Source organism: Sphaerulina musiva (genome assembly GCF_000320565.1).
Source record: "Sphaerulina musiva SO2202 unplaced genomic scaffold SEPMUscaffold_8, whole genome shotgun sequence".
NCBI classification, from domain to species: domain Eukaryota; kingdom Fungi; phylum Ascomycota; class Dothideomycetes; order Mycosphaerellales; family Mycosphaerellaceae; genus Sphaerulina; species Sphaerulina musiva.
This window is the reverse complement of record NW_016017390.1, coordinates 1,846,187-1,871,867: the sequence shown is the minus strand read 5'-3', so window position 1 is coordinate 1,871,867 and position 25,681 is coordinate 1,846,187. Positions and strand designations below refer to the sequence as shown.

Sequence of the window (25,681 nt, the reverse complement as noted above, 5' to 3'; positions counted from 1 at the left end):
CGACCTAGTATTAGACTCGATAGCGCGTTGAGTATCGTCCTATAGCGCTAGTATAGCCGTATACTCGATTGCGTAGAGGTCCCGGAAGAGGTATCGGGCTAGGAGGAGGATTCGAGCCGGGAGCTTCCTACTCCTAGGGAGGACGAGAAGGAGGACGAAAATATAGTAGATAGACGACAATAGCGTAAAAGTCTAGAGGTATCTTAAAGAAGTAGGAGTAGAAAGGGGAAAAAGAAAGAGAATTTCCTATACTTAATTATAGTATTACGCTATAACAAGGGTATAGCTAATAGGATATACCGACATTCTGCTATATCCGAGCTAACCTATCGAAACCCTAGTTTAGGCGTCGCTTGCTATTTACCTATCGCTTCCGCTTCTTAGTCTTAAACTTTAATAAGGGTAGCTAGTCTCTTATCCTTCTTAACTAGTTCCTCGAGACTAGAAATCGAGAGGCAGAGTTCGTCTTCTTAGAGGAGGAGGAGTAGGATAGCTTCGAGAGTAATACTAGTATACTCTTTTACGCTATAATAGATAAGGCTATCTATTACTACTAGCTATATTGTCTGTTCCTTCGTAAGAGAGTTCTCTTTCTCGTATATCTTGTACGCTATCTTCGCGAAATACTTGTTCTCCTTTATTGTCTTTAAAGGCAAAAAGCCGTTAGCTATATAGTCGTAGGTAGGGGGAATAAGCTAAGAAGGGCCTAGTAATCGCCCTCTATAGTAGGCTTAAGCTTTAGTATCCTACAATAGGATATTCCGGCAAACGGCTCGCTTAATAGGCAAGAAGATCTTATATAGTAATAGCATTCGGACTTCTTTAATACAAATCTAGAATTGTAATTAGTTTCTATAGTCGGCAAATATAGTCGGCAGATATTTACCTTTATTGTCTCGCTGCTAACGATTTTCAAGACCTCTTTTATACCTTTCTTATTTAGTATATCTAGGTTCTTAAGGATAATAATCTTGTCCTAGAAGTAGTAAATAGAAGAGCGCTATTGATTATAGGCGGTCGAAAAAGTAGAAGAGGATGCCTAGATAGCAAAGGTACTAATAGACTTAGCCCTCGCTTCCTCTATCTATAGAGTCGAGAATAGATTAAGAACTAATTCTAAGGGAAGGTAATAATTGCTAAGGCCGCTAACCCCTTTGTCGCACTTCTCGCTAATAGATAGACGCTCCTATTCCTACTTAATCTAGTCTTCTTTCTAGAATATTAATCGTTCCTTAGAGTCGATATCGCCGAGTTCGAGAAACTAGTCGGCTTTATTAATCTTTGCCTACTCGTCGGGAGGAAGTATTATACTCTTTCTAGTCTGCTTCTTTATACTAAATTAGAAGTTAGTACTCAAATCTGCCGACTATATCCGCCGACTATATCTGCCTACTATACTTACGCTTTTTGATTATACTCCTTTATATATATCTTTCTCTAGCCCTCGATAAGTTCCTATTGCTTATCTTTAGTAAGGCTCTTAAAGCTCGTATACTCCTTAATTTATGCTTTTTTGAATTGTATAAAGGATTCGTTACGCGCTTTCTAGTATCGATCCTATACCCTCTTTTCTTCGTCTATTACGGTAGTACGCTCTCTATCCTATAGAGTATTTAGCTTAAGAGAGTACTCCTCGAGTAACTTCGAGGCTACGCCGAGCTTTGCGCGCTTGTTTGCTAGTGCCTCTAGGGCATTACTCTTGCGTTTCGGTATAGTAATAGTTTCTAATATTAGTATAGTAGTTAAAGAAGAACTCGGTCTAATTACGAAGGTAGGTATCGATAGCGCTAGTAAAGGTACGGAGGTACGGGTATTATAGAGGTATTATAGTAAGGTAGTAAAGTAAGAGAGAGAAAGTAAATTTACCCTACTAGGGCAATTTAAGGTTTAGGCAGCAGCCGAATCCCGGTATTAGTTACGCCGGGCAACGATACTACCTATCCTTCCGGACTAATAATACTCTACCGCACTACTATACCGCCGACGTTATTCTAGATAATAAGTATAAGAACTATACGTAAGTTGCCCCCCTCTAGACGTTATTAATTTCGAATATAAGTTGTTGTCCGTTCGTTCGCTACTACTAGGACAACTGCTAGTAGGGGTTATATATATATAGTATATAGATATCTATGTTAAAACGATATATATATTAAGTATAGATATCTAGGACCTATATATAAATACGCGTCTAAATTATATATCCGCTCTAGAGAAAACAATAGGTCCTATAGCTATAGATGAACGTGTTCGGCAGACGTAGTCGGCGTATAAGTCGTATACTCTACTAGCAGCCTTAGGATATATATAGAATCCCTATATAGATTACTAATTACCTTCCCGCGAGATCCGATATACTCTAGAGATAAGCGCCTTAGCAAACTCCGGGTTTTCCTTATACCCCCCGTATTTTCCTTCTCTCTTTTCTTCTCTATTGTTAACTTTGTTAATTAACCGAGATATACTTAAAGCTCTTAAAATGCCTAATATAGATACTATTTCCCTCTCTACCTACGTCTCTGCCTCCCTCTTTAGGGATAACGACGACTAACTCGACTATAGACTCGATTTACTATAGGACGAACAATCGAGACCTAGAGGGCTTCCGAAGGCTACTTTTGATAGCGGAACTAATATAAGGACTTAGAAGTAGTTAGATAGGATATAGGAGGAACGAATAGAGCCGCTCGAAAAGATATCCTATCTCGGAAAGGGGAAAGAAAAGTAGGGAACTTAGGGTACCGCAAAAGTAATCTACGATCCTAATTATAGCGGAGAGAAGGAGGATAAGCAGGTAACTTAAGGTACTATAGAAGTAATCTATAATCCTAATTATAGCGGAGAGAAGGAAGAAAGGTAAGCAAATTAAGGTATAGGTCTAGTAATCTATAGTCCGGAGACTAGCGAAGATTCGGATATACCGATTAGGCGGCGTATACGACAACTACCTTAACCGATAGCCTCTCCTAGACTAAGTAAAAGCCTCGCCGAAAGGAGGCGGGGACGTACGAAACTAGTCGCGAAAAAGTCCTATCTAGGGAATAAGAGGCCGATAGAGAGTCAACGGCCGTAGAAGAAGCCTATAATACGAAAGGCACTTAAAGCGAGAACTAAGCGACGAACAAAGCCTAGTATAGCTACTCTTCGCGAGATTAGGAGATACTAGAAGACGACCGAGCTATTAATACGTCGACTACTATTCTAGAGGATCTATCGGGAAGTTACTTTAGATATCGTAAGTAAATCTTCGAGTAGCGTATACCGGTTCTAAGCAGAGGCCCTCCTCTATCTATAGGAAGCAACGGAAGCGTTTCTTATACTTAAGTTCGAAGTCTCTAATATACTTGCAATATATACGAAACGAGTAACGTTGTAGCAAAAGGATATAGTACTTTGTCGATAGATTCGGAAGCGCTTCCTAGAGGAAAATAACGGAAAAGATAACTTTTAAGCTTTTAGGAATATACCGACTATATCTGCTGACTATATCTGCCGACTATATCTACCGACTATATCTGCCGACTATATCTTAGGGGAAGGATTAGGACTCCTACCGAGAAGACTTTCCGATAATATTTACTACCTATACCGACTATACCTACCGACTCTACCTACTAACTATACCTACTAACCGTACCTGCTAGTTACTCCCGGCAATTAAAGATTATATACGAAAACCTTATTTAGATCTTGTATAAAGTGCGTATATATTATTACTTAGACAGCAAACAATCCGTAGCCTCTAATTAGCCGAGCGGTTGTCTCCTAACAATACAAAGTTACTCTCTACTTTAGAAAAAACCTAACTTACTATATTAATATTGCCCCCTTCTTTTCTCTCTCTCCTTACTACCTCTACTATACTATACTATACTACTACACTATACTATACTACTATACTATACTATACTATACTATACTACTATATTACACTATACTACCGCTACTATACTATACTATACTACCGCTACTATACTATACTAGCGTACTAATCTACTACAATAGCCTCGGCTATATCGATTACGTAGAAGCGTAAACAATCGATTGCTCGCAAGACTCCTCGTACTAGTAGAAAGGGACTTCCTTCGCGTATAGGTAGTAAAAAGCTTCTAGGCGCTCGTATTAAGAAGGGACATAGATATGCCCTAGGTAGTAAGTAATTCTAGAATCTAGATCTGTAGTTGGCATTTGTAGTCGGTACTAACTTCCTTAAAGCATTAGCTCTTAAAGAGATTAGGAAGTACTAGAAGGAGAGCCTGCTCTATATTAAGAAAACCCTATTTGCTAGACTTATTAAAGAGCTCGTTATAGATTAGGCTTATATACCTCTTCGCATTCAAGCAAGCGCTCTTAGCGTTCTTCAAGAATATACTAAGTCTCTCTTAGTAAGAATCTTTACCTATAAGTCTTCCTATTTCTTATTCTCTCTAATCAATTACTTACTTACTTACTTACTTACCTCCTCTAGCGGCTAACCTTTTGGCTATTTACGCTAAGCGCGTTATACTCTAAGGCAAAGATATAGAGTGTCTTCGCTCGCTTCTTAAGGAGTAGGGTATTTGGCCCGACGATTTCGTAGTCTACCCTTACAATTCTGGTCCTATTAATCCTAATTTTATCTATATAGAGCTAAAGAAGAACAAGGCTACTAAGGCGCTAAAAGCAAAGGCTACGCCAAAATGCAAGCCTCTCCTAACTAAGAAGCCTCTCCTAACTAAGAAGCCTCGACGAATTGTTAAAGACGATTCTAACGAGGATATACTAGAAGCTACTTAGAATCCTACTGCAGATAACAATAATAGCGAGGATACTACTACTTAGTAGGTAACTCTTAATAAGTTACTCCTCTTTTATTATTAATTATAATATACTAATTTAATAGCTTAGGATAATACTCCGCTACTCCTAGATAATAAGCAGGATAATAATAAGCAGAACGATAATAAGCAGGAGTAAGATAAGCAAGATTAAGATGTTTAAGGTCGAGACTTTCAAGCTAGTTATAATTAAGAAGAGCTAGATAATAATTCTAGCTAGGCCTCATCATAGGTACAACCCACCCTAGTAGGTATGTAGGGTAGGTTAGGTATTAGCAATACCTAATAGGTATAGGTATTTAGCTAGGTAAACCCAACCCATCGGGTTGGGTACAAACCTAGTAGGTATTACGATACCCAGTGGGTATTGCGTACCTATTGGGTATTGATTTTTCGTAAACAGAAAGAAAAAGCCTAGAAACCGAGTGCCCTAAGAGCAAGTTATTTGAACTAGGTATTAGAAAAGAAACTGTATATAAGCCCGATATAGATAAGAGGAGAAAGAGAGTAGTCAGATCGAATGAATAAATATAGAAGAATATATACGCTAGATTACAGCTTGTGATATTTTGAAACTTGAGCACTATAGTCGGCAAATATAGTCGGCAGGTAAACTTCATACAAGCTCAAACCAAGCTCGCTATAATCGTCTCGTAGCATCCCGGAGGCACTCTTGCGCAAGCTTGAAGCTTAGGCGTACCGATCGCCTTGGCTCCTCTACCCTATCTCCCTTATTATCGCTGATTGCATCCAAGTCACTAATCCGTTCTATAAGATCTTTTGTCTGCTCTCGGTCTTCACTTAGGATCTCCTATAAAGTTAGAGTACTAAGAAGCGCTTGAGCAGCCTCTGTAGCCTCGTAGGCGATAAGAACTCTAGTATCGTACTTATCGTCGTAGTAGCGGAAACGGGATACTATTAGTTCAGAGAATGTTGATACGGAGTATTAGCGATTGAAACGACTTTGGTGTCGAGCGATACTGAAATCGCGCTTATACCCAACTCCGGCCGCAGGAATACAGAGAATATCCCGCGCTATTAGTGCGAGAGTAGGGTACTTAGGCTCAAGCGAAGACTATATCTTTAGTACCTCGAATGGATCCCCTTTATCTATATTAGCGTCCAGATAGTCGGCAAGCTCGTTACCCTTACGAGTGCTACGTCGTTGAGTTTGAGAAGACTCTGCATTCCTACTAAGAGTAAAGTCGATCTGGCCCTTATACCGACTACTTCTACTACGTAACTCGTAGGTAGAAGTGCTCGATAATAGACGATAGCTCTTCTCCTACTCTATTCTTAGCTTACCCTCGTAATACTCGCGGTAGCTTTTATCCCTAAAGTCATCGCGTACCTAGAACTTCCGCTTAAGGCAGGGGGTAAGGAGGACACTAATGCCGTAGTAATCGCCAAATCGATCCTAGGTATCTCGATAATATTTCTCAAGCTTAGCCTAAGCAGCCTCGTATGCCTAATATACATCCTTCTTCTAAGGTATCCTCTTATTCTTGAGTCGCTTTATCGCCTCCTCTAGAATGTCGAAAAGCTGGTTGTAGTATACAAGGACAAGGTAGATAGTCGGACCTTTCGTTGTTCCGATCGTTGCTATCGCCGCTACGAATAGTTTCGTAAGGTCGATAAGGTACTTAACCCTTTGCTACTCTTCGGAATCGATACCTATATCTTTACTCAGGTCGAGTCGATCGATATAAGATTCGATAACTCTTTACAGTCTGCTGAAGCGATCGAGCATTAACGTTGTTAAGGACTACCTTGTCTTTACGTCTTGAACGACCCTTAGGATCCGATCTTGAACGCTATTCTACCGACGGTGCTTTGCAAATAGCTCCTTCTTTTGAAGCATCTCTTTCTGCAGGTCGATAAACTGCTCGAACCTTTAAGAGCTCGAGTTGATAAAGATGCAAAGTTTCCGGATCTAGGGATCGAAATCAGCGAAGGGAATCTCGAGTGCCGACTATAATTGCCGACTACGAGAGCCGACCACACTTTGAAAATAGGAAGGTTAACAGGCGATAGGCCGCAGAGACTGATCTTACCTTTAGAAGGAGGTAAGGCATACTATTAGCTTAAGGGCGGCTGATCTGCTTACTCTGTTTTCTCCTCCTCTGTAATATCTGCCGATCTTTCTTGTAATCCTAGTATTCGGAAAGGTCGTTAGTCGGATAGAGCCCTAGGCGGTCGAAAAAGGCCTTTAAGGGAAGCTAGGCAGTATATACAAAGCAGGGAAATCGCTCGGGACGGCTAGCTCGATTATGCTCCGCGATTGCCTCCTCCTTATCCTCTCCTATCTCCGAGTCGGGACTACTCTCCGTACCTTCCTCTAAGCTCGTTGCTAGCCTCCTAGCCGTTATACCGTACCTCTCTTGACAAGTATCAATCGCTGAAACACTATAGAATATTAGAAGGAAGTAGGAAGAGTAAAGCAAGTAGTCTTATATCGTATTGTATAGGGTCTTATTGTTCGAGGCATTGTCGTACGTAATTGCAGTTAATCGGCACTTAATCTCGAACTCTTGTAAGATTTCGAATAGTATCTCCGCAAGGTAATTACTAGTATAACAGCTAGTAATATATAGAAAGCTAAGCATCCCTTCGTACTAGACCTAGTAGTCGTTAATCTAGTAGACCCGGATAGTAAGGAATAAGGTTTTTATACCTCTGGATTGCTAGCTATTATACGCGATAGCTATCTTGAATCTACTAGTAAGACGGGTCTTAAGGGATTCAGCAGACTCTTGAACCTTAGTACCGAGCATCCTACGGTATATCGAGGCGGATTTGAACTGAATTGTCTCGACCTATCCCGGGAGTAGGGCTATATAAGTCTGTTTTACTGACGGTCGTTCAAAGAACTAGAATAGCAGACTATTGTCGATAATTATCTCGAAGGATAAGCGCGGGAAATCGTCCGGTATATAGCCTAGGTCCCTCGTCTATCGCGGATTGCTTACAGTCTAGAGATAAAGTTTCAGTATAGTTACTTAGATGTAGTCGGCAGACATGGTCGGCAGGCATAGTTGGCAGGCATAGTCGGCAGGTCTAGTCGTCGGTAGTTAGTACTTACTTGTCGATGCTTTGCGGTTGCAAACATCTCCTTCGTAAACCCTCGCTTATCTTGTTTCTTCTAGTAGTTCGAGGAGTCCAGATACTTCTCGATAGACGTTGTACCGGTATTTAGTATAGGATGTTTTAGTACAGCGTTATAGCACCTATATACGACTTTGGGTATCGCATCTTCTTGAAGCATTCCCTCCTCTAGGAAATCCTATACCTAAGATGTCCGAGACTTACTCCCCTAGGTAACTGGGGACCGATCAAATATAGTACGACCGTTCCGCTTTTTGAGCCGCTTCCTAGTATAGTTCTACTAGCGTACCTCGTACTACTTCTCAAAGTTCTCCTTATACTTGAACCTCTATAGCTAGTAGTTAGCCTTAATATCCTACTCCCCGATATAGTCCGGCTTAACGGGGAGTACTAGAGAGGAATCTAGATCTTCTTCTACTATAGTCGGCCGTCTTGTACGACGCTTGCGAACCTCTGTTCTACGTCGGCGGTCCCCTGGTGTTAGGCTCGGTAGGAGGTTCGTCGCGGAACTATATCGTTGGCGTAAGCGAGCGCTCGATCGTATAGGGGTAGCAGAAGAGCTTCCTAGCTACGAGGAGGATTCGAATCGGGAGCTTCCGACTCCTAGAGAGGAAGCAAAGGAAGACGAAAACATAGTATTTCAGACTCCGACGTCGTGAATCCGTTACGAGAGGATAGAGGAGAGGGAACGTAGGAATTGAAAGGAGGGAAAGTAGGAATTTTAGAATCCTAGTACGCTACCCTATAGGGGTTAAGCGAATAGAATTCGCAGGCCTACTTCCGGCTGCGAGCTAACCTATCAGATAGTCTGATTCTTACTACCAACCCTCCTACCCTTTCTTCTATCCCTCTTCGTCTTCTTGAAACAGGCGAGGCTCCTAGTCCTCCGAGTCTGAAATCTCGAACCCTCTAACAAAGTTGCGAATATAGAGTCCTTCGTAAGTACCTTCTCGATTCCCGAAGATACTAGGCATAGTTCATCTTCTCGCAGTAGTAGGAGTAGAAAGGCCTCTAGAGTAATCCTATTATACTCTTTAACATTGCACTCGATAAGGGCAGCTATTATCTTAGGCTAGAGAGTCTGTTCGCGGCTTAGAGTATTCTCTCTCTTATAGAGCTTGTATACTATCTTCGCGAGGTGCTTCTCCCCTTTCAAGCTTACTAATAGAAGGAAACTATTAGCAGAGTAGTTATAATTTTCTGGTATCAGCTAGGAGGGTCTAGGAAGACTACTTGAATAAGCCCTTTAGGCTGCGACATCCTAGGCAAGGATACTACGGCAGACTACGCGCTCGATTGGGCTGAAAATCTCGTATAGCAGTAGGAGTCGTACTTCTCTAACGCAGATCTAGGATTATTAGAAAATAGTCGGTAGGTATAGTCGGCAGATGAGCTTACCTTTTTAGTCTCGCTATCGACAATTTGTGAAATCTGCTTTATAGCTGCCTCGTTAGGGAGAACTAGACTCTCTAGAGCAACAAGTTTGTTCTAGAACTTCCGGATCGAGCGATACTATTAGTTATAAGCAGTCGCAAAAGTAGAAGAGGCTGCCTAAAAGGCAAAAGTTCTAACAGAGTTCGCTGTCTCCTTGTCAATCTCTTTTAATAACAAAGGATTAAGAATCGTTTCTTAAGGAAGGCATTCGTTGCTAAGGCCCCTAAGTACTTTATCGCATCGTTCACTAAGGGTAAGGGTATCCTATTCCTACTCAACCTGATCCTCCTTTTGAAATGTTATCTTTAATTTGCTTTCACTATCTCCAAGCTTAAGGAACCAGTTAGCTTTATCGATTTCGGCCTATTCGTCGGGTAAGAGAGCTGGATCAGTCTCTGCTTGCTTCTTAGTACTAGAGAAGTTAGCCTTTGATAGGAAGTAGGAATACCGACCGCAGATGCCGACTATAGACGCCGACTACGAAACTTACGCTTTCCGGTTATATTCTGCTGTATACATCGATCTCTATTCCTTAACTAGGGCAGCTTAACGGTCCCTACTTAGCTCGCTAAACTCGCTAGACTGCTTAATCTAAGCCTTCTTGAACCGTACGAACGATTTATTGCGAGCCTTTCTATATCGATCCTAAGCTCTCTTCTCTTCGTCTATAGCGGTAGTACGCTCGCGCTCCTGTAGGGTATTCGGCTTTAGAGAGTATTCTTCAAGTGACTTCGTAGCTGCCCTAAGCCTAGTACGCTTATTTTCCAGCGCCTCTAGCGTAACATTCTTCTGTTTCGGCATAGTAGTATCGGTACGGAGGTAGGTGCGGACGTAGGTAGGGATGTAGGTACGGAGGTAGGTACGGTAGTGCGTACGGTAGTACGTACGGAGGTGGATACGTAGGGTAGAAGCGCTTTGAGAAATAAAATTTCTCTTATCTAAGAGATTTAAGGTTTAGGCAGCAGCCGGAACCCTGTCCCGTAACCCCGAGCACCGACACTACCCTCTATAACAACATCACACTTCCGCGCCTATACTAAGCTCCTCTGCTACTACTATTATCGTCGATTTCCTAAGTGCCCCCCCCCCTACCTAAATTTTATTTCGAATATAAGTTGTTGTCGCTTCATTCGCTATTACTAGGACAACTGCTATAGGGTATTATATATAAATACTACATTATCTAGAGAAATAGTTAGACTACTAACTTCTTAAGGTATCGTAGTACTTTCTAGTAAAAAAGTGAAATCTCGTAGCTAGAGTAGAACGTATTCGGCAGACGTAGTCGGCGTATAAACTATATGACATAATATGAAATATACTAGTGTAGATATATATAGAACCCCTGTCCTAATTACTAATTACCTTCCCGCGCGATCCGACATACTCGAGAGATAAGCGGCTTAGCGATTTCCGGGTCTTCCTTATACCTACCAACTTATCCTCTCTTGCTTTTTTCTTATCCTACATATTCCTACTAAGTCGAAACTCTCAAAATGCCTAACATAGACACACAATCTCTCTCTTCCTACGTCTCTTCCTCTCTTCCTAACGACGACGACGACTAGGAAAGAAGAGATAGTCCGCGTCAAAAAGAAACGAAGGCTAAAGCACTCCCGAAGGCTGCCTACGATAGCGGAAGTAATAAGAGGACTCGATAGTGGTTAGATCAGACGGTTAAGCCGACGGAGGAGAGGCAGACGGAGGAGAGGCAGACGGAGGAGAGGCAGACGGAGGAGAGGCAGGTAGATGGAGGTGCAGGTCAAGTTAATAATAATAAGACGAACGAAGATTCAGACCTGCCGACTAAGCGGCGTGGTCGAGACGGGGTAGTATCGGTTCAACCAAAGGGGCTACATATTATCTATAATAGATCAGACCGACAGCTCTCTAATACAGCTTCCCCTCGACTAAGTCTCGCCGTAAGGAGACTAGGACGTACGAAAAAAGTAGTACAGAAGACCTATCCTAGTAATAAGAGACTACTAGGAAGTCAACGACTATAGAAAAAGCCTGTTGTTCGAAAGGCGCCTAAAGCGAGAAGACGAACGAAGGCTAGTATAGCCGCTCTCCGAGAAATCAGGAAATACTAGAAGTCTACGGAGCTTTTAATACGCCGACTTCTATTCTTAAGGATTTGTCGAGAGATTACGATGGATTTAGCAACCAATGCTAGCAATAGTGTATGCCGTTTTCAAGCTAAGGCTCTACTTTGCTTGCAGGAAGCAACGGAAGCTTTTCTTATATAGGAGTTCGAAGTCTCTAATATGCTGGCGATTTACGCAAAACGGGTAACCTTACAACAGAAGGACATGAAACTTTGTCGCTGGATTCGGAAGCGCTTCGCAGGAGAAGCGAATTCAAGTGCCGAGCTTTGATCTTACAGCAATTCGCCGACTACGTCTGCTAACTATATACTCCTAACATCGTTTTCGAGGCTAGTACTTGAAGAATTAGTACCAGATATGTAAGATAACCCGAAAACGAGCTTCCGTAAGATGTTGTCTCCCGTACTAATTATATCTATATAAATCTCTAGGTCTCTTGTTTACGGGCTAGGCACTGCTTATACGGTCGTTATATCAACATTTCCTATTTCCGGCGATCTCACTTTACTATTTCTCACTTCTATTGTCCAAAAACGGCAGGTGCCTACCCTACGTAGACAAAGAATCCCTCGCTTCTGATTGGTCGCGCCCCTAGACCCTGAATTCCGCCGCCTTCAAAGGTATTCCCTACTTCCAAAAAAACCTAACTTGCGACATCAACATTGGTTATTGACCCCCCCCCTCCCGCCCCGCCCCCTACCCGCTACAACCCCTCCTAGCCTCCGCCTACTGCTCTGCCTGCTGCTCTGCCTGCTGCTCCGCCTGCTGCTCTGCCTGCTATACCGCCTGCTGCTGCTATCGTTATAGCGCCGTTACTCGTAGCGCGCCGTAAGCTTTCAATCGCTAGAAAGGTACTACGAACATCTAGAAAGAGACTCCCTAGCGCAACAGGTAGGAAAGGGCTTCTATCCGCAGGTGTAAAGAAAAATCAAAAAAAGAGAGGCAGTAAGTATACCTGGTCGGCAGACGTAGTCGGCACATATAGTCGGTATGTACTAACATTTCTTTTAGAGGGAGCTTTGTAGGAGATCAAAAAATGCTAGACAGAGGTTATAAACTATATCCTAAAGCTCGCGTTCGTACGCATCGTTAGGGATGCTATTATCCTTTTTACCGAAGACTACCTCCCTATACGGATCTAAGCGAGCGCACTCGGCATCCTCTAGGAACAGTACGAGAGCATAGTAACGAAAGTCTTTTCGTTAGCCAATCTTCTCGCTATCTACTACAAGCGAGTTATAGTAATAGCGAAAGATCTCGAATGTCTTCGTAGGCTGCTAAAGGAGTAGAATGTCTGGCTAGACAATTACGTAGTTGCTCCCTATAGCTCTGGCCTAGTTAACCCGAGTACGATGTATAAGCCTCGATCAAAGACAAAGAAGACGAAATCGAAGCTAACTCCAAAGAAGCCGACTGCGAAGAAGAGAAAGAAGACTCCTGCGTCCTTAAGCGAAGACGAGAGCTTAGATGATCCCGATAACCCTAGCGCTTAAACAGGTACTCAAACCGGTACTAGTAGCTAGACAGACGCTAATAATCAAGATCCTCCTAGCACCGATTAGGATAATAGCGACACCGGTAGCCAGATAGACGGGAACAATCAAGATCCTTCTAGTACCGATTAGGATAATAGCGACACCGGTAGCCAGACAGACGGGAACAATCAAGATCCTCCTAGCACCGATTAGGATAATAGCGACACCGGTAGCTAGACAGACGGGAACAATTAAGATCCTCCTAGTACCGATTAGGATAATGCAGATACTAGTAGCTAGACAGACGGGAACGATTAAGATCCTCCTAGCGCCGATTAGGATAATAGGGGTTTGAACGATTCAGACGGTAAGAAGTAGGCGACTATCGTAATTTCGAGCGGTAATAAGAGCTCGGAATACGATCCAGATACTGATCCTAGCGTTCAAACTGGTTATCCTCTAGCTAATAAGGAGAATGCTTAGGACGATAATACGGTACCCCTAACGACAGAGGATAAATATCTCTAGGCTCTCCTCGATTATGTTAATGCCTAAGAAGAAGAAGACGAGGAGATAGCTTCCGAGAATTCAGATTTTCCTTTTAGGTAACTAGGTATACCGCTCAGTCAAGCAGATTTTCAGTATAGCGACGAGGATATAGGTACCTAGGATCAAGATATCTCGCTTAGCTAAGACTATAATCCTTTCGATTATCCAGATTTGGAGGAGACGGGTCCTAATTCTCTCTAGGAGAGTCGACCAGATGTAGAGAGAGAGGATAAAGAAGAGGAGTCGCAGTAGGAGTTTGACGAGGAGATGACAGAATTAGAGGATATAGCAAGGGCAGCGTATACGGTGGCTATAGATCAAGCGAATAATCGGGGTACGTAAGAATTCGTAGCTAGGGGAAGTATCGACAAGATACTAAGTATACTTGTAGAAGAGCCTATTACCGAACGAGACAGACTAGAGACAGAAATTTCAGCTCGCTTTATCCTTAGAGCTACTTGTTTAAGGACCCTATTATTAATAAGGACGGAGCCGGCTTTCTAAGCGGCCTAGCGAAGAATAGAGATGCGTAAGGCCTAGAGAGTAAGGCAGCAGCATATAGTAACCGAAAGTCGGTTTAAACACTAGATACGCGTTCTAGCTAGGCTAGAGAAGGAGATGTTGAAGCATTTACTATAAGCCTAAGATCTGAAGTGATTTGGTTTTTCTAATTTTCGTGGTCGGTAGGTATAGTCGGCAGGTATTATTAGCTATAGAAGGAGATGTCGAAGTACTTACCGTAAACTCCTGAATTAATTTGCTTTTTCCTAATTCTCGTAGTCGGCAGGCATGGTCGGCAGCTATTGTTAGCGAGTTCAGGCAGTACGGTATATACGAGGCTTATTACTGTTCCAGAAGCGCTTACTATGTTTATTCTATATCTAGAAGAGGTTTTACGTAATACCTATCGCAATACCTATTAGGTATACCTATTGGGTTTTTTCCGTTAGGTTGTACCCAGCTTATAAGCTAGGTACCTACCTTATTTGCGGGGTTGGGTATTAACGTTGGGTTGTACCCAACCTATACCTAACCCAACCTATAACGAGGCCTAATTCTAGCGATAATAAGCAAACTCTTAAGTAGAGGCTAGAAGCCTATACTAATAAGCTAGTAGCAGCAGCTTACGCGCTTACTATTGCGAAAGAGCGTTTAGAAGATAGCGTACGCCTTACTTAGGAAACTCTCGAGGGAGACGCAAAGAAAATTGCGCATTAGTTTTATCGTTAGTAGCGGCTAAATTTCGAGGATCAACTTTGCGCTTATTAAAAGATATAAGACGCTAAGGTAGAGGCCTTAAAGTAGTAAGCGAAGGAGCAAGCTACTCTAGATACTTAGCTACTTACTAAGAACTAAGGTAGTTTCTATCCTTAATATATAGTAGCTTATAACTATAATCAATTAGTTAGAGCTTTCCTTATTATTCTAGTAATCCCTTTTTGATTAGTATATATAGTCGGTATATATAGTCGGCAGCTACAATAAATATAGAATATATTCCTATCAAATTCTACGCTCTAGGAATTAGGTAGTAGGTATATATGTCTTATTAATATTTCTTTCTACTATTTTGTAGGTATTCAACTCGTATTATATAATACCTATTGCAATACCTATTAGGTATACCTACTAGGTTTTTACCGTTAGGTTGTACTCCGCTTATAAGCTAGGTACCTAGCTTATTTATAGGGTTAGGTATTTAAGTTAGGTTGTACCTAACCTATACCTAACCTAACCTATAACGAGGCCTAGATAGGCGGAAGAGATAGAGGACGCTAATAGTAACGCTAATAGTAACGCCGATAGTAACGCCGATAGTAATACCGATAGTAACGCCGATAGTAACGCTAATACTAACGCTAATACTAATACTAATACTAATACTAATAGTAACGCCGATAGTAACGCCGACGGTAACGCTAATACTAACGCTAATACTAATACTAATAGTAGTAATAAGAGCGATAGCTATAGCGAATTCGAGGTAGACGACGAGGATAAGAATAGTATAGAGCTAGTAACCCCTTCGTAATCGTACTAATATATTAGTAGACTACGATTTAGGCTAGAACGATAGACGCGATAGTATTACGAGATATACGCGAAACTGACTAATAGAGAGACAGATAGATACTATCGATTATAGTAGGTAATTTAGCTAAAGAGAGCGGCAATCGTATTGTCGGCTTAGAAGTAATCTAGCTACCTCCGATAGACTATAACGCAATATACTACTATTGAATACATTTATCCTTTTACTATATTGTTACTATAGTCGATCTAATATTCCGCTATACTAAGTCTATAATTATATATATTAATACTGTCGCTATCGTAGTATATTAAGAAAATTCTTTATATAAGAAGAAGTATGCCTAAGGATTCATATTCGTACCTAAGGGTATTAGGGTACAACCCTAAAATGCCTCCCGCTATATAAAATTTATACTCCCGCTATATATAAAAACCTTTATAAAGGCTCTATTTTATATCTTAATTTTCAAAAATTCCTTCTTAAACTTAAGAAATTAGATATTCGAGCTACTTCGTATATACCGAGACGAGCAAGGATACTATACCGATACGTTTGTATATATAGTAGAACCGATTCGATACGATTTCAAGGCGTTCCTATTACGACTAGATAGGATAGGCAAAGGCCGAGCAGAGTAAGAATATACAGACAAGAACAAGACGCGAGAGTAATAGAGGATACGAGACGAGACGGCAATAGAGGATGCGAGACGAGACGGTAATAAGGTTGCAGAACGCTACGAATCAAATACGATATTGTATAATAGTAAGCCTACACAAGAACAGGCAAAGCACTCTTTCGCCCTAGTCGAGCGAGTAGCTCCCTCCCTCCAACTCTTCTCTGCGCCGAGTCTGCGGGATTCAAAGTCCTAGAGAATGAGATTAGTAGGAATATTTTCCGATAGAAAGCGACATCAGCGTACCTTGAGACACAAGCGACAACGGCGCGGCCGACATCTCCTCGTCGCGCCATTTCTTCTACAAACTGGTCGTAGGCAGCCCACCACCAGCTGTGCGTTACACCGTCACGTCCGAGATATCCAGCAGCATCACCTTTCCCGGTCCTGACTTCCCATGGTTTGTCAATGATATAATGAAGTGCTCGGACTTCGTCATCTCGCCAGGCGGCCGAGTGCCAGTATCGATGGGTTTTGATGGCATTGTACTGCCAACCCAGTGGCACCCATTTGTCCTGGAAAAACACTTCCATAAAGTTCTGATCGGGGAATTTAAAAGTCTTGACCAATGCTTCGTTGTTTGTGAAAAAGTCCTGGATCTTTTGCCATAGTTCCTGAGAAGGTGTGCAGACAAAGACGCCAGAGTTGAGAAGGGCGTAGGTCTTCTTCTGAGCTTCCGTTTCTGGGACAAGTACAGGCTGCTCGAGAGCCTCTGGGTGCTCCACACGGGTGAAGGGACAGTTTTCGATCGAGTACTCTGGTGGTGCAAGAGGATCGCCGTCCACATTGCAGACGCAGGCGTGATGAGATGCGACCCAATCCGAGCCGGGTCGTGGGACGTCGAAGATGTCATCCAGGTTCCGCATGATAAGAATGTCCGCGTCCAGAAAACAGATTTCTTTCGGCGTGGACGGCAATCCCAGGACATCAAGTTCGTTCTGTGTCAGAGGCTGGAAGGCGCGCAATTTCGTCAGAGTGTCTGCAAAGCGAGCGGCTACGGGCTCGAGACCATCGGGTAGGGGGATAGATTCGACACGCTGCGGGAGGCATAGCGGGTAGAGGCCGTGAAGGAGTTGGAGACATTTGATACAGTCTTCGGGGAGGTCGGTTGTATATTGAACAATGAGAGGATGTTTCGAGCCATGTTTATACAAGGAATCAACCAGCACTGCGAGTCCGGGAAGATATGAAGCACGTGTGACTAATGTCAACCACGCTCTCGAAAGAGGGTTGGAGTCGGCGGTAGCATTCGGGTTGGGTCCTGGCATTTTTGAAGTATTTTGGAAAATGAGGAAAACAGCATGGTGAGCGACTGACGGTGTATATACATTTTTCACACCGCGATATCCGGATGTGCTCCCTTGTAACCATCAACGCATGGATGATGAGAAGGTTTCAGAGCTCGAGAGTCGTCAAGCAGACCCGGTCGATATGGCCAAGCTTTGAACGTAGGCGGTGTTGTGATTTTGCCAAGTCCACAAGCATATGCTGCTATTGACCTGGTAGCAATAGTCTTCTTCTTATAAGTAAGACGAGACATATCATGTCCATGTATCCAGAAAAGAAAAGGACAAGTGTCGCGGCTTGGCAGTTACAGTATAGCTATGGCTCCAGGATATAGCCTGTAGAGTGTGGCAGGGAGGCGGTATACTTCCCAACTCTTACGAGCATCTTATCGTAGGGTGCCTAGTACGCAAGCGCGTGCATCCGGTGCGCGTCTGTGGACGTGATGGCGGCGGCGGTGTGAAAACCTCTCCACCCCGGACCAACAACACAAATATACGTTCAATTCGAATCTTGCCGCCAGCTACTTCTGACCTTCTTCCAATCTTCTACATCCTTTTGCCCACTCCCAGTACTCGACATGCCCAAGCCTCTTTCCACCCACTCCTGACTTCCCATCTCCGTCAGACGACTCAGTGCTCGAGCAAAAGCAAAAGCCTCCTCATCGCCGGTGAAGAAACTACTCTTCTTCATAGAATCCATATTCATGCCCAAATCGTCCATCATCATTCTCATCGTATCATCCACATCACTTCCAGCCTGACTTTGTTGTTCATTCTTCTTCTTTGCGGCAGCCTGGACTCGCTTGTCGGCATTGACGGTATTCGCAGCCTCATCAATCATATTGTCTATTTCGGTTCGTGACATGAAGAGTTGGGTGAGAGGAACAGCGGTGGTCAAGACCAGTTTTGCGCGAGACTCGTAGACGGCATCGAGGAATGTGATGAAGCGACGAGCGAGATCGCGAGAACGATAATTCATGCCGGGAACGTCGGTCACGACAAAGGCATCGTAGTGTTTGACCAGTTCGAGATAGTCTGCTGCACCTGTTGCAGAGCCGATGAGCTCGTTAAAGGTGAACCAACAAGCCCTTCCCGAGGCTTTCGGAACGTCGATATTACGGCCCCAGACGTGCTGGGTATCGGCGTGGGGAGGATCGTTTTCGAAATCGCCAAAGAACTTGAACCAGTACGAGGCGTGCCGGGCAGAGGAAGCGTCGAGGGGATGATGGTACACACCAGACGGCGGACGCGGGATTTTGCGATAATCGGTGGTGGAGTCGAGGTTGAGTACGCGGAGTTGGTCGAGGAGGAGGTTGATGCAAGGCACAAAGGACTCGCGTTGGATTCCATTCTTATACAGTTCGGTAGGATGGCGATTTGAAGTGGTGACCATTACAGTTCCATGGGCCATCAAGCTTTCGATTAATCTGCGCAGGATCATGGCATCTGCCACATCAGTGCACTGGAATTCGTCAAAGCATAACACGGAAGCATGCTCGGCAATCTCAGCAGCCACGAATGGTATGCAGTCAATATACTGACCATGCTGCATCTTCATCTTGTGCAGCTGCTTGTGCACATCCTGCATGAAGTTGTGGAAATGAATTCTGGTCTTATGAGTGATGTTATCCGGAAGCGTGTCATAGAAGAGGTCCATCATCATCGTCTTGCCGCTCCCCACATCGCCATACATGTAGATGCCCTTGGGCAAGTCTGGTCTCGCCCTCATAACCAGCTGACTGTCTCCCACTCCACCAAACAACGAGCCAAACAGGCCGGCCTTCTTCTTGGGCTGCAACGACTCAATCGTGGGCTTGACCACCGGTGGCGGAACATAGTGGACCAACACATCGTGCAGATCTTGCAAAGATTGAATCAGCATGCGCTGGTGTTCGTCGTCTCGTAGGCGTCCCGATTGCACTCGAGCATCGTATTCTGCGATCGGTCCGGTGCCTGTGATGCCCTGCTGACGGATCTCCACTTGTGTCGACATGCGCCGCCTGCTCTTTCTCTGATGCACTGCGAGTGGGAGCGCCGGTCGGTGCAGAGATGTCGTCGTCCTCTCCTTCGCCAGGCATTCGACACAGATGGTCCTTCGCTGCTGTCGAGTAACGTGAGGCCTCGTTGCCCGGACCAGACTCCGCAGCACTCGGCTTGCTTCTGGAGTCGTCATTGTTCTTTCTTACCAACCTGATGCACAATGGACCTAATCACCGCCTCTTGTCACGGGATACCACGGCTCTCGAGTTCACGCTTGGTCTTCGACGGGAGGTCCTGCTGTGCCTGTGCCTTTTTCTCGTGTCGTTCGCAAAGCTGGTCATATCGCATTCTTCCAAGACATCCGGCCCCCGGATTGCTTCATATCGCCTATGTATGTAGTGTTTTCCCAGTTGTAGTAGGAGGTACTGTTAGAAGCGTGAAGAAGAGGACTCTTCGTTCGGCCAGGCACAAGCTCTAGCGGCCCTCGGCACGGAAGACATCGGCTTCATGTGGACCCTTTTTCTTCATGCTTCCGTCTCTCCCCTCCGTCCTCAGTACTATGACATGATTACTGCACGCAGGATGCCACCAATGTACCGTGAACTGTATACAAACATCTCCTGAAGTACAAATAATCCTTTTCGCGAGCCTAGTCAGCGATATAGGTATCTCCTGCTGTGGGCACCTTTTAAGTTTCCAACTTGTAGGAGGTAATGCGTGCAGAACTGGTAAACTACCTACGTCACAAGCTGCTCGCAGCTCCTCACAGCTCCTCGAGCTTCCAGATACCATCTACCTGCCTTCATGTAACGTAAACTCCTCTTCGCCCCCTGGGATTTTCATGGTATAACAGTACAAGAAGCGGTACGTGAGACCTTATCGCGATTGCTCTCCCTCGCCTGTTTGGGACAAAGCATCACTCGGGCGATAACAACCTGGAACATCCACAGCCACGACTAACCAAGGTATCCACGCAGTCGGATAGAACAGCAATGCCGTCCCTATTCCCTTCCACGAGTGCTCTCAGCGCAACATTCGGCCACGCTTCACCACACCAGTCATCACCGCGCAAAGACATTTCCCACCTGTACCCAGCTTGGGACGTGACCGAAGATGCCAAACACAAGGCTACTCAATTGAGTGATGCCGCCAGCAAAGAGATTGCAAAAGCCAGTCATCTCGCTCAAGAGAAGACGGGAAAGATTGAACTGTACAGTGGGAAGTACTATGCTGCTTGGTAAGATCAGACACCACGCATACTGGTGCATGTCTGTGTCCATTGTTGACCTGGGTAATAGCACCTTTGGTGGCTTGATGGCCTGTGGCATCACGCACTGGGTAAGTGTTGTGTAATGGTCAAGACGCTCTATCACTGACATCAACAGGGCGTCACACCACTGGATCTCGTCAAATGCCGTCGCCAAGTCGACTCGAAGCTCTACAAGGGCAACGTCGAAGGCTGGCGCACCATTATCCGCTCCGAAGGCGCTCGAGGTCTCTACACCGGTGGCTCTCCCACATTCTTCGGCTATTCGGTCCAAGGAGCGCTCAAGTACGGCTGGTACGAGTACTTCAAGAAGTTCTACTCGGATCTTGCAGGTGAGGAGAATGCTGTCAAGTATAAGACAGGGATCTACCTCGCTGGTTCTGCGTCTGCGGAGTTCTTGGCCGACATTGGGCTGTGTCCGTTGGAGGCAGTGAAAGTGCGGATGCAGACGACAATGCCTCCTTTTGCGAGCGGAACTTTTGACGGCATCAGCAAAATCGTGGCTGCCGAGGGCGTTGGAGGACTGTACAAAGGTATTGGACCGCTTTGGGCCAGACAAATTCCGTATACGATGATGGTAAGATCTGGCACGCAGGGCGGCTGTATGGACCACACTGACTGTTGCAGAAATTCGCCTCGTTCGAGACTATTGTCGAAATGATCTACAAGTCCCTCCCCAAGTCCAAAGACGAGTATTCCAAAGCCGCGCAGACCGGAGTTGCTTTCACAGGTGGTTACTTGGCTGGTATCCTCTGCGCAATCATTTCTCACCCTGCAGATGTCATGGTCAGCAAGTTGAATGCCAACAAGAAGGCCGGAGAGTCTGGTGGTGCGGCCGTGGGAAGGATCTACAAGGAGATTGGATTCGGTGGACTCTGGAGTGGTTTGCCTGTTCGGTGAGTGATGTTCCCGCTTCCTTGATGTCGTCGAGAAAAGATGCTTACGTAATCACAGTATTGTCATGATTGGAACCCTCACGGGCTTGCAATGGATGATCTACGACACCTTCAAGCTGTTCATGGGTCTGCCCACGACCGGTGGAGGTGGCCACAAGGAGGAAAAGAAGTAGTAATGAACGAGCCCAAGAACATGACAGCACTGGAGAACAGACCTAGGAGATGATGATGATGTATCAGATTTGTTCACTTAGAATACCACCAATGCCGAGTCTCGCTACCTCCTACCTTACCTCATATGCCGCCCGCCCCAGTCGTTTGTGCTTGCAGACAACCGAGGAATCACCACGTGGTGTCCATGTCATCGCTCGTTCACTTGACGTCTTGACCCGGGACCGATGAAGTGCTCGATTGATAGGCGCACAGTCGTTCGAGATAAGACACATGGCAGCGCGCCAATCACGGCATGTAGTGCCGCTTGGCAACGACGTCAATGGATGAAGAGGTCGGCGGTTGGCGGTTTGTGGGTTCACTCTTTTTTTCCCTTCGTCACCGACAAAAAATCACTCCTCTGAGACCATTCAAGGTGGTATGAGCGAATGATGAAGTATGAGGTGCCTCTTCGGCCTTCCTGGTCATGGCGAGTCAGACTCCGATTGCGCTGAGCACGGGAAGAAAAGCTCATCTTGCGTCATCGGCGGCGACCTGGTGACAGAGTCAGATGCGAGCTCTACCGATGGGACTTCTGAAGGAGGATACAGTCTCCCGTGGCCCATTCTATTTCTTTGTGTTGTTGAATTGCTTTGTCCAACAGACTCACTGCAACTGACGCACCAGCACATACCACTCATCGCCTCCTCTTGCAACCCGAACATACACCATGTCGAACCCAGTCCACTCCACTGGCCGCGGCGGCGCGGGCAACATCGGTCACGACACCAACAACTACGTCGACGGCGCCATTGTCCGTGAGGGCGCTGTAGGAGAGAGCGGCGTCCCAGAATACAGCGCCGGTCGAGGCGGTGCTGGTGAGTCTCATCTCCATGTTCTTGACATCACCATCCATGCGCCCACCCCGCAGAAGACATGTGTACTTACTTCTCCCTCTCCTGGTGCGTAGGCAACATGGTCCAGCCCACGGGCTCACAATTGAACAAACCCTCGGAAGAAATCGTCCCGGAAAGCGCGACTCGCATCGGAGGTGCCGATTACGACAACTTCCACACGGGACGAGGCGGACAAGGAAACATCCACAAGGAGAAGTATGGAGGACATTCGTCGGCCAAGGAACAGGATGCTGCGATTGCGAAAAACTCCCCCAAGAACAGCCCGCACGTGGGCGCGCAAAAGGAGAGTATATTGGAGAAGGTGAAACACGCTGTGGGGTTGGATAAGAAGGAAAAGACTCCTGAGCCGACGACGTTGTAAAGCGGACGAGGCTGGATAGGAGTGACGATGATGATGATTATCATGAGGAGGCGTGGGTTTCTGTGTTTTCTTGATACCACTACGGATATGCTATTTTCCTTGCTTGGAATGGGTACGGAAAAAAGCAGACCAGCAAGTTCTGTGGACGGAGGGGAGGAAAAGCTGTAATTACGAATATGTAATAATTTGGTATGTCCCTATGTCGCTGGTTTCACGTCACGTTGGTGGCATTTGTGGTCCGTTCTCTGTAACAATCTACTTCGCAGCAGACCCCAGGCGACACTCTAGAACAATCTCGATTCGATCTTGGAGCCCTCTTCAAGGCAACAACGCTCTGAAGACAGCTACAGCAAGGTCTTCGTCCACCACACAGACGGGAAGTCTCTACCACGAAGTTTCATGGTCTGAGGATGATACCAATATCGAGAAGCTGGCCGGTGGTGACAAGACGAGGAAGAAGAGTCACTCAAGTATCATTGGAAACGAGTGTAGGATACAGGACCTTCTAATCTGAGCATTGACATGCCCGCGACTTCTTAGAGCACCCGCCTCTTCTAGCTTTCCTCCTCTCTCTGGAAATGAGTGTCTTGATACTGCAGAACGGAAGAATAACAGGGAGAGAGACTCGATTGACGAGAATCCTCGTATCACAACACCAGCAACCGCTCCTCCCTCCTACCCAACAACGTCAGAATACACGAGATCCTCTACTACGACCAACAGAACGCAAATCTCCATCACTCACCTCCTCAATCGAAACGCAGCATCTCCACTGCTTTCTTCCTTCTTGACATGCGGAGACCCCATATTCCCAGTACCTGAGCTCCGTACCAGGGGGGACATTCGTCTCTTAGATTCAACACTACAACCATCTTAGCTCGTACGCAGACAAAAACAAAGGGAGATGAGCGCGAATATCCTACCTTTGCCTGGCAACACTAGAGAATCAAGTCTGTTAGTCTCTACGTTGTGACAACATGGTGAGTTCTATATATCTCAGGTGACTTACGGCCGGGATCGAGTTACAGCCCCACTCACAACAATCATTCCACCATTCAGCCTTCTTTATAAGGGTACTAGGGGAGGACACGGCTCGAGAAAGCGCTAGCTGGGCAAGAGCAGCGATAAGTAGGATTTTCATCTGCATACTGGACAAGGCCGCTGATGTGTAGTGGAAAAGAGAAAAAAAGAGCGGAGGAATATCGAGGGGCAGGCGATGAATGCCCTTTGGTTTTTTAGCTGCAAGAGAGGTAGGTAGAATGTCTTTAGAAAACCTTGACCTACCCCGTTGAAAGGTCTTTACCCTACCTTACAGGTGCAAGGTGTTGTTTGAGATGATGCAGTCATTGACCCAATACGAGAAAAAGGAACCTGCTTTGTAGCAGGAAGTAAGATAGATACATATATATAATCACTATATCCCTACTTTTGCGATCCATGTGCTGACATCAAAAACGCTATATACCGTATTTAAACCCGGGCCAACCTACTTTCCTTTCGCCCTTGTGGCTAGTAGTAATACATCTAGTATTCTGCATACAGCGGGCCGGTTTCTGCCTCAACGGGAGAGTACGCGAGACTAAGTGGCTTCAGGGTCTGCGATGAAGGGAGTCGTAGATACTATAGGGGCTAGTGTAATAAACAGAAAGTCCAATAAATTGATGAAATGATAGAGAGTAAGTGAGAAAGAAGGAAAGTTAGGTATTCCATATGGAACATACACAATTGCTAAAAGAACGACATCCCTTGTAACTTCTTCATTCCATCACTCCCGTACCCTCGTATTCCATCACTCCCGTACCTTCGTCAGTTTCATACTGTAGCGTTGGCTTCTTGCGTAGAGGTCGATGATGAGGAAAAAGGACGAGAAGGGCTGGAAGGGTGAACAACGCAGCAGCAGCATCTCCATTGCTTCTCTTCTTCTTGAATCTTGACATGCGGACGTCTCGTATTCCCGGTTCCCTTGCGCTCCGTTAAAAGGACGGGGAGAGGGGGAACATTTTTGTCGTGGATTGTTTAACACTACAACATCTTAGCTCGTGCGCGGTACGTATAATAGACGGAGTAGAAGAGGGCGGATATCGTACTTGGTTTGCGCAGCACTAGGTAGAGAATTCCATCTGTTAGTCTAGGTAGGTTGGCAATAATGGGGCGAGGGAGATATGTATATCTTTCTACATACATCGTCGTTACCCTTACAATACCACAAGCAACAGGACGTTGGATCCGACTGTTGTGGTGCTCGTTTTTCTTGCGGTAAGGAAAGCGCCAGCTGGGCAAGAATAGCGAGAAGCAGGAACTTGATCTGCATGTTGTGCTGCCGTTGATTTTTTTGGTGTCGGGCAGTATAAAAGTCGGTTCGGAGGCTTGTAGAGGTATAAACTGAACAGGAAGAAAGGAAAAATTAGGGGGCAGGCGATGATGCCTTTTGTATCTGCGGAATACAGCTGGTCCCTAGAGAAGCTGCCTTGTAGACGTAGTATTTACTACCTGTATGTACTAGGAGTCCTTGTGCTGATATTGACTCCAATACCTACCTGGACAGCTTACTTCCTTCGCCCTCGTAGCTATTGTTACTGCTTCACCACCTGGCACCTGTTATATGTAATACTTCCGCCACTTCCG

At 45.1% G+C, this 25,681-nt stretch overlaps 5 protein-coding genes across 5 annotated transcripts; 2 read left to right on the top strand and 3 right to left on the bottom strand.

Annotated features, from left to right (window-relative positions):
* Nucleotides 1-6,303: 6,303 nt before the first annotated feature.
* SEPMUDRAFT_49218 (uncharacterized protein) lies at nucleotides 6,304-6,471 on the bottom strand (the record flags this gene model as incomplete). Its single annotated transcript, XM_016909101.1, has 1 exon — nucleotides 6,304-6,471. A coding segment is annotated over one exon (168 nt), but the record flags the coding sequence as incomplete, so codon positions are not given.
* A 9,770-nt stretch (nucleotides 6,472-16,241) lies between these two features.
* On the bottom strand, nucleotides 16,242-19,875 carry SEPMUDRAFT_150901 (AFG1_ATPase-domain-containing protein). The gene is made up of 2 exons (XM_016906465.1): nucleotides 16,446-19,875; nucleotides 16,242-16,391 (listed from the first exon to the last, which is right to left on the bottom strand). Exon 1 carries the CDS (start codon nucleotides 19,656-19,658, stop codon nucleotides 17,985-17,987), a length of 1,674 nt encoding a protein of 557 aa, XP_016759094.1. The 5' UTR covers nucleotides 19,659-19,875; the 3' UTR covers nucleotides 16,242-16,391; nucleotides 16,446-17,984.
* On the bottom strand, nucleotides 16,295-17,467 carry SEPMUDRAFT_49447 (glycosyltransferase family 8 protein; the record flags this gene model as incomplete). Its single annotated transcript, XM_016909113.1, has 2 exons — nucleotides 16,295-16,391; nucleotides 16,446-17,467. The coding sequence occupies 2 exons, from the start codon at nucleotides 17,465-17,467 to the stop codon at nucleotides 16,295-16,297; spliced, it is 1,119 nt and encodes a 372-aa protein (XP_016759095.1).
* Nucleotides 19,876-20,152: 277 nt separating the features above from the next.
* SEPMUDRAFT_150899 (mitochondrial carrier) lies at nucleotides 20,153-21,910 on the top strand. The gene is made up of 6 exons (XM_016906464.1): nucleotides 20,153-20,329; nucleotides 20,451-20,702; nucleotides 20,764-20,803; nucleotides 20,851-21,309; nucleotides 21,360-21,628; nucleotides 21,687-21,910. The coding sequence occupies exons 2-6, from the start codon at nucleotides 20,458-20,460 to the stop codon at nucleotides 21,799-21,801; spliced, it is 1,128 nt and encodes a 375-aa protein (XP_016759093.1). The 5' UTR covers nucleotides 20,153-20,329; nucleotides 20,451-20,457; the 3' UTR covers nucleotides 21,802-21,910.
* Nucleotides 21,911-22,194: 284 nt separating this feature from the next.
* On the top strand, nucleotides 22,195-23,710 carry SEPMUDRAFT_150898 (uncharacterized protein). The gene is made up of 2 exons (XM_016906463.1): nucleotides 22,195-22,656; nucleotides 22,749-23,710. Exons 1-2 carry the CDS (start codon nucleotides 22,509-22,511, stop codon nucleotides 23,054-23,056), a joined length of 456 nt encoding a protein of 151 aa, XP_016759092.1. The 5' UTR covers nucleotides 22,195-22,508; the 3' UTR covers nucleotides 23,057-23,710.
* Nucleotides 23,711-25,681: the final 1,971 nt, after the last annotated feature.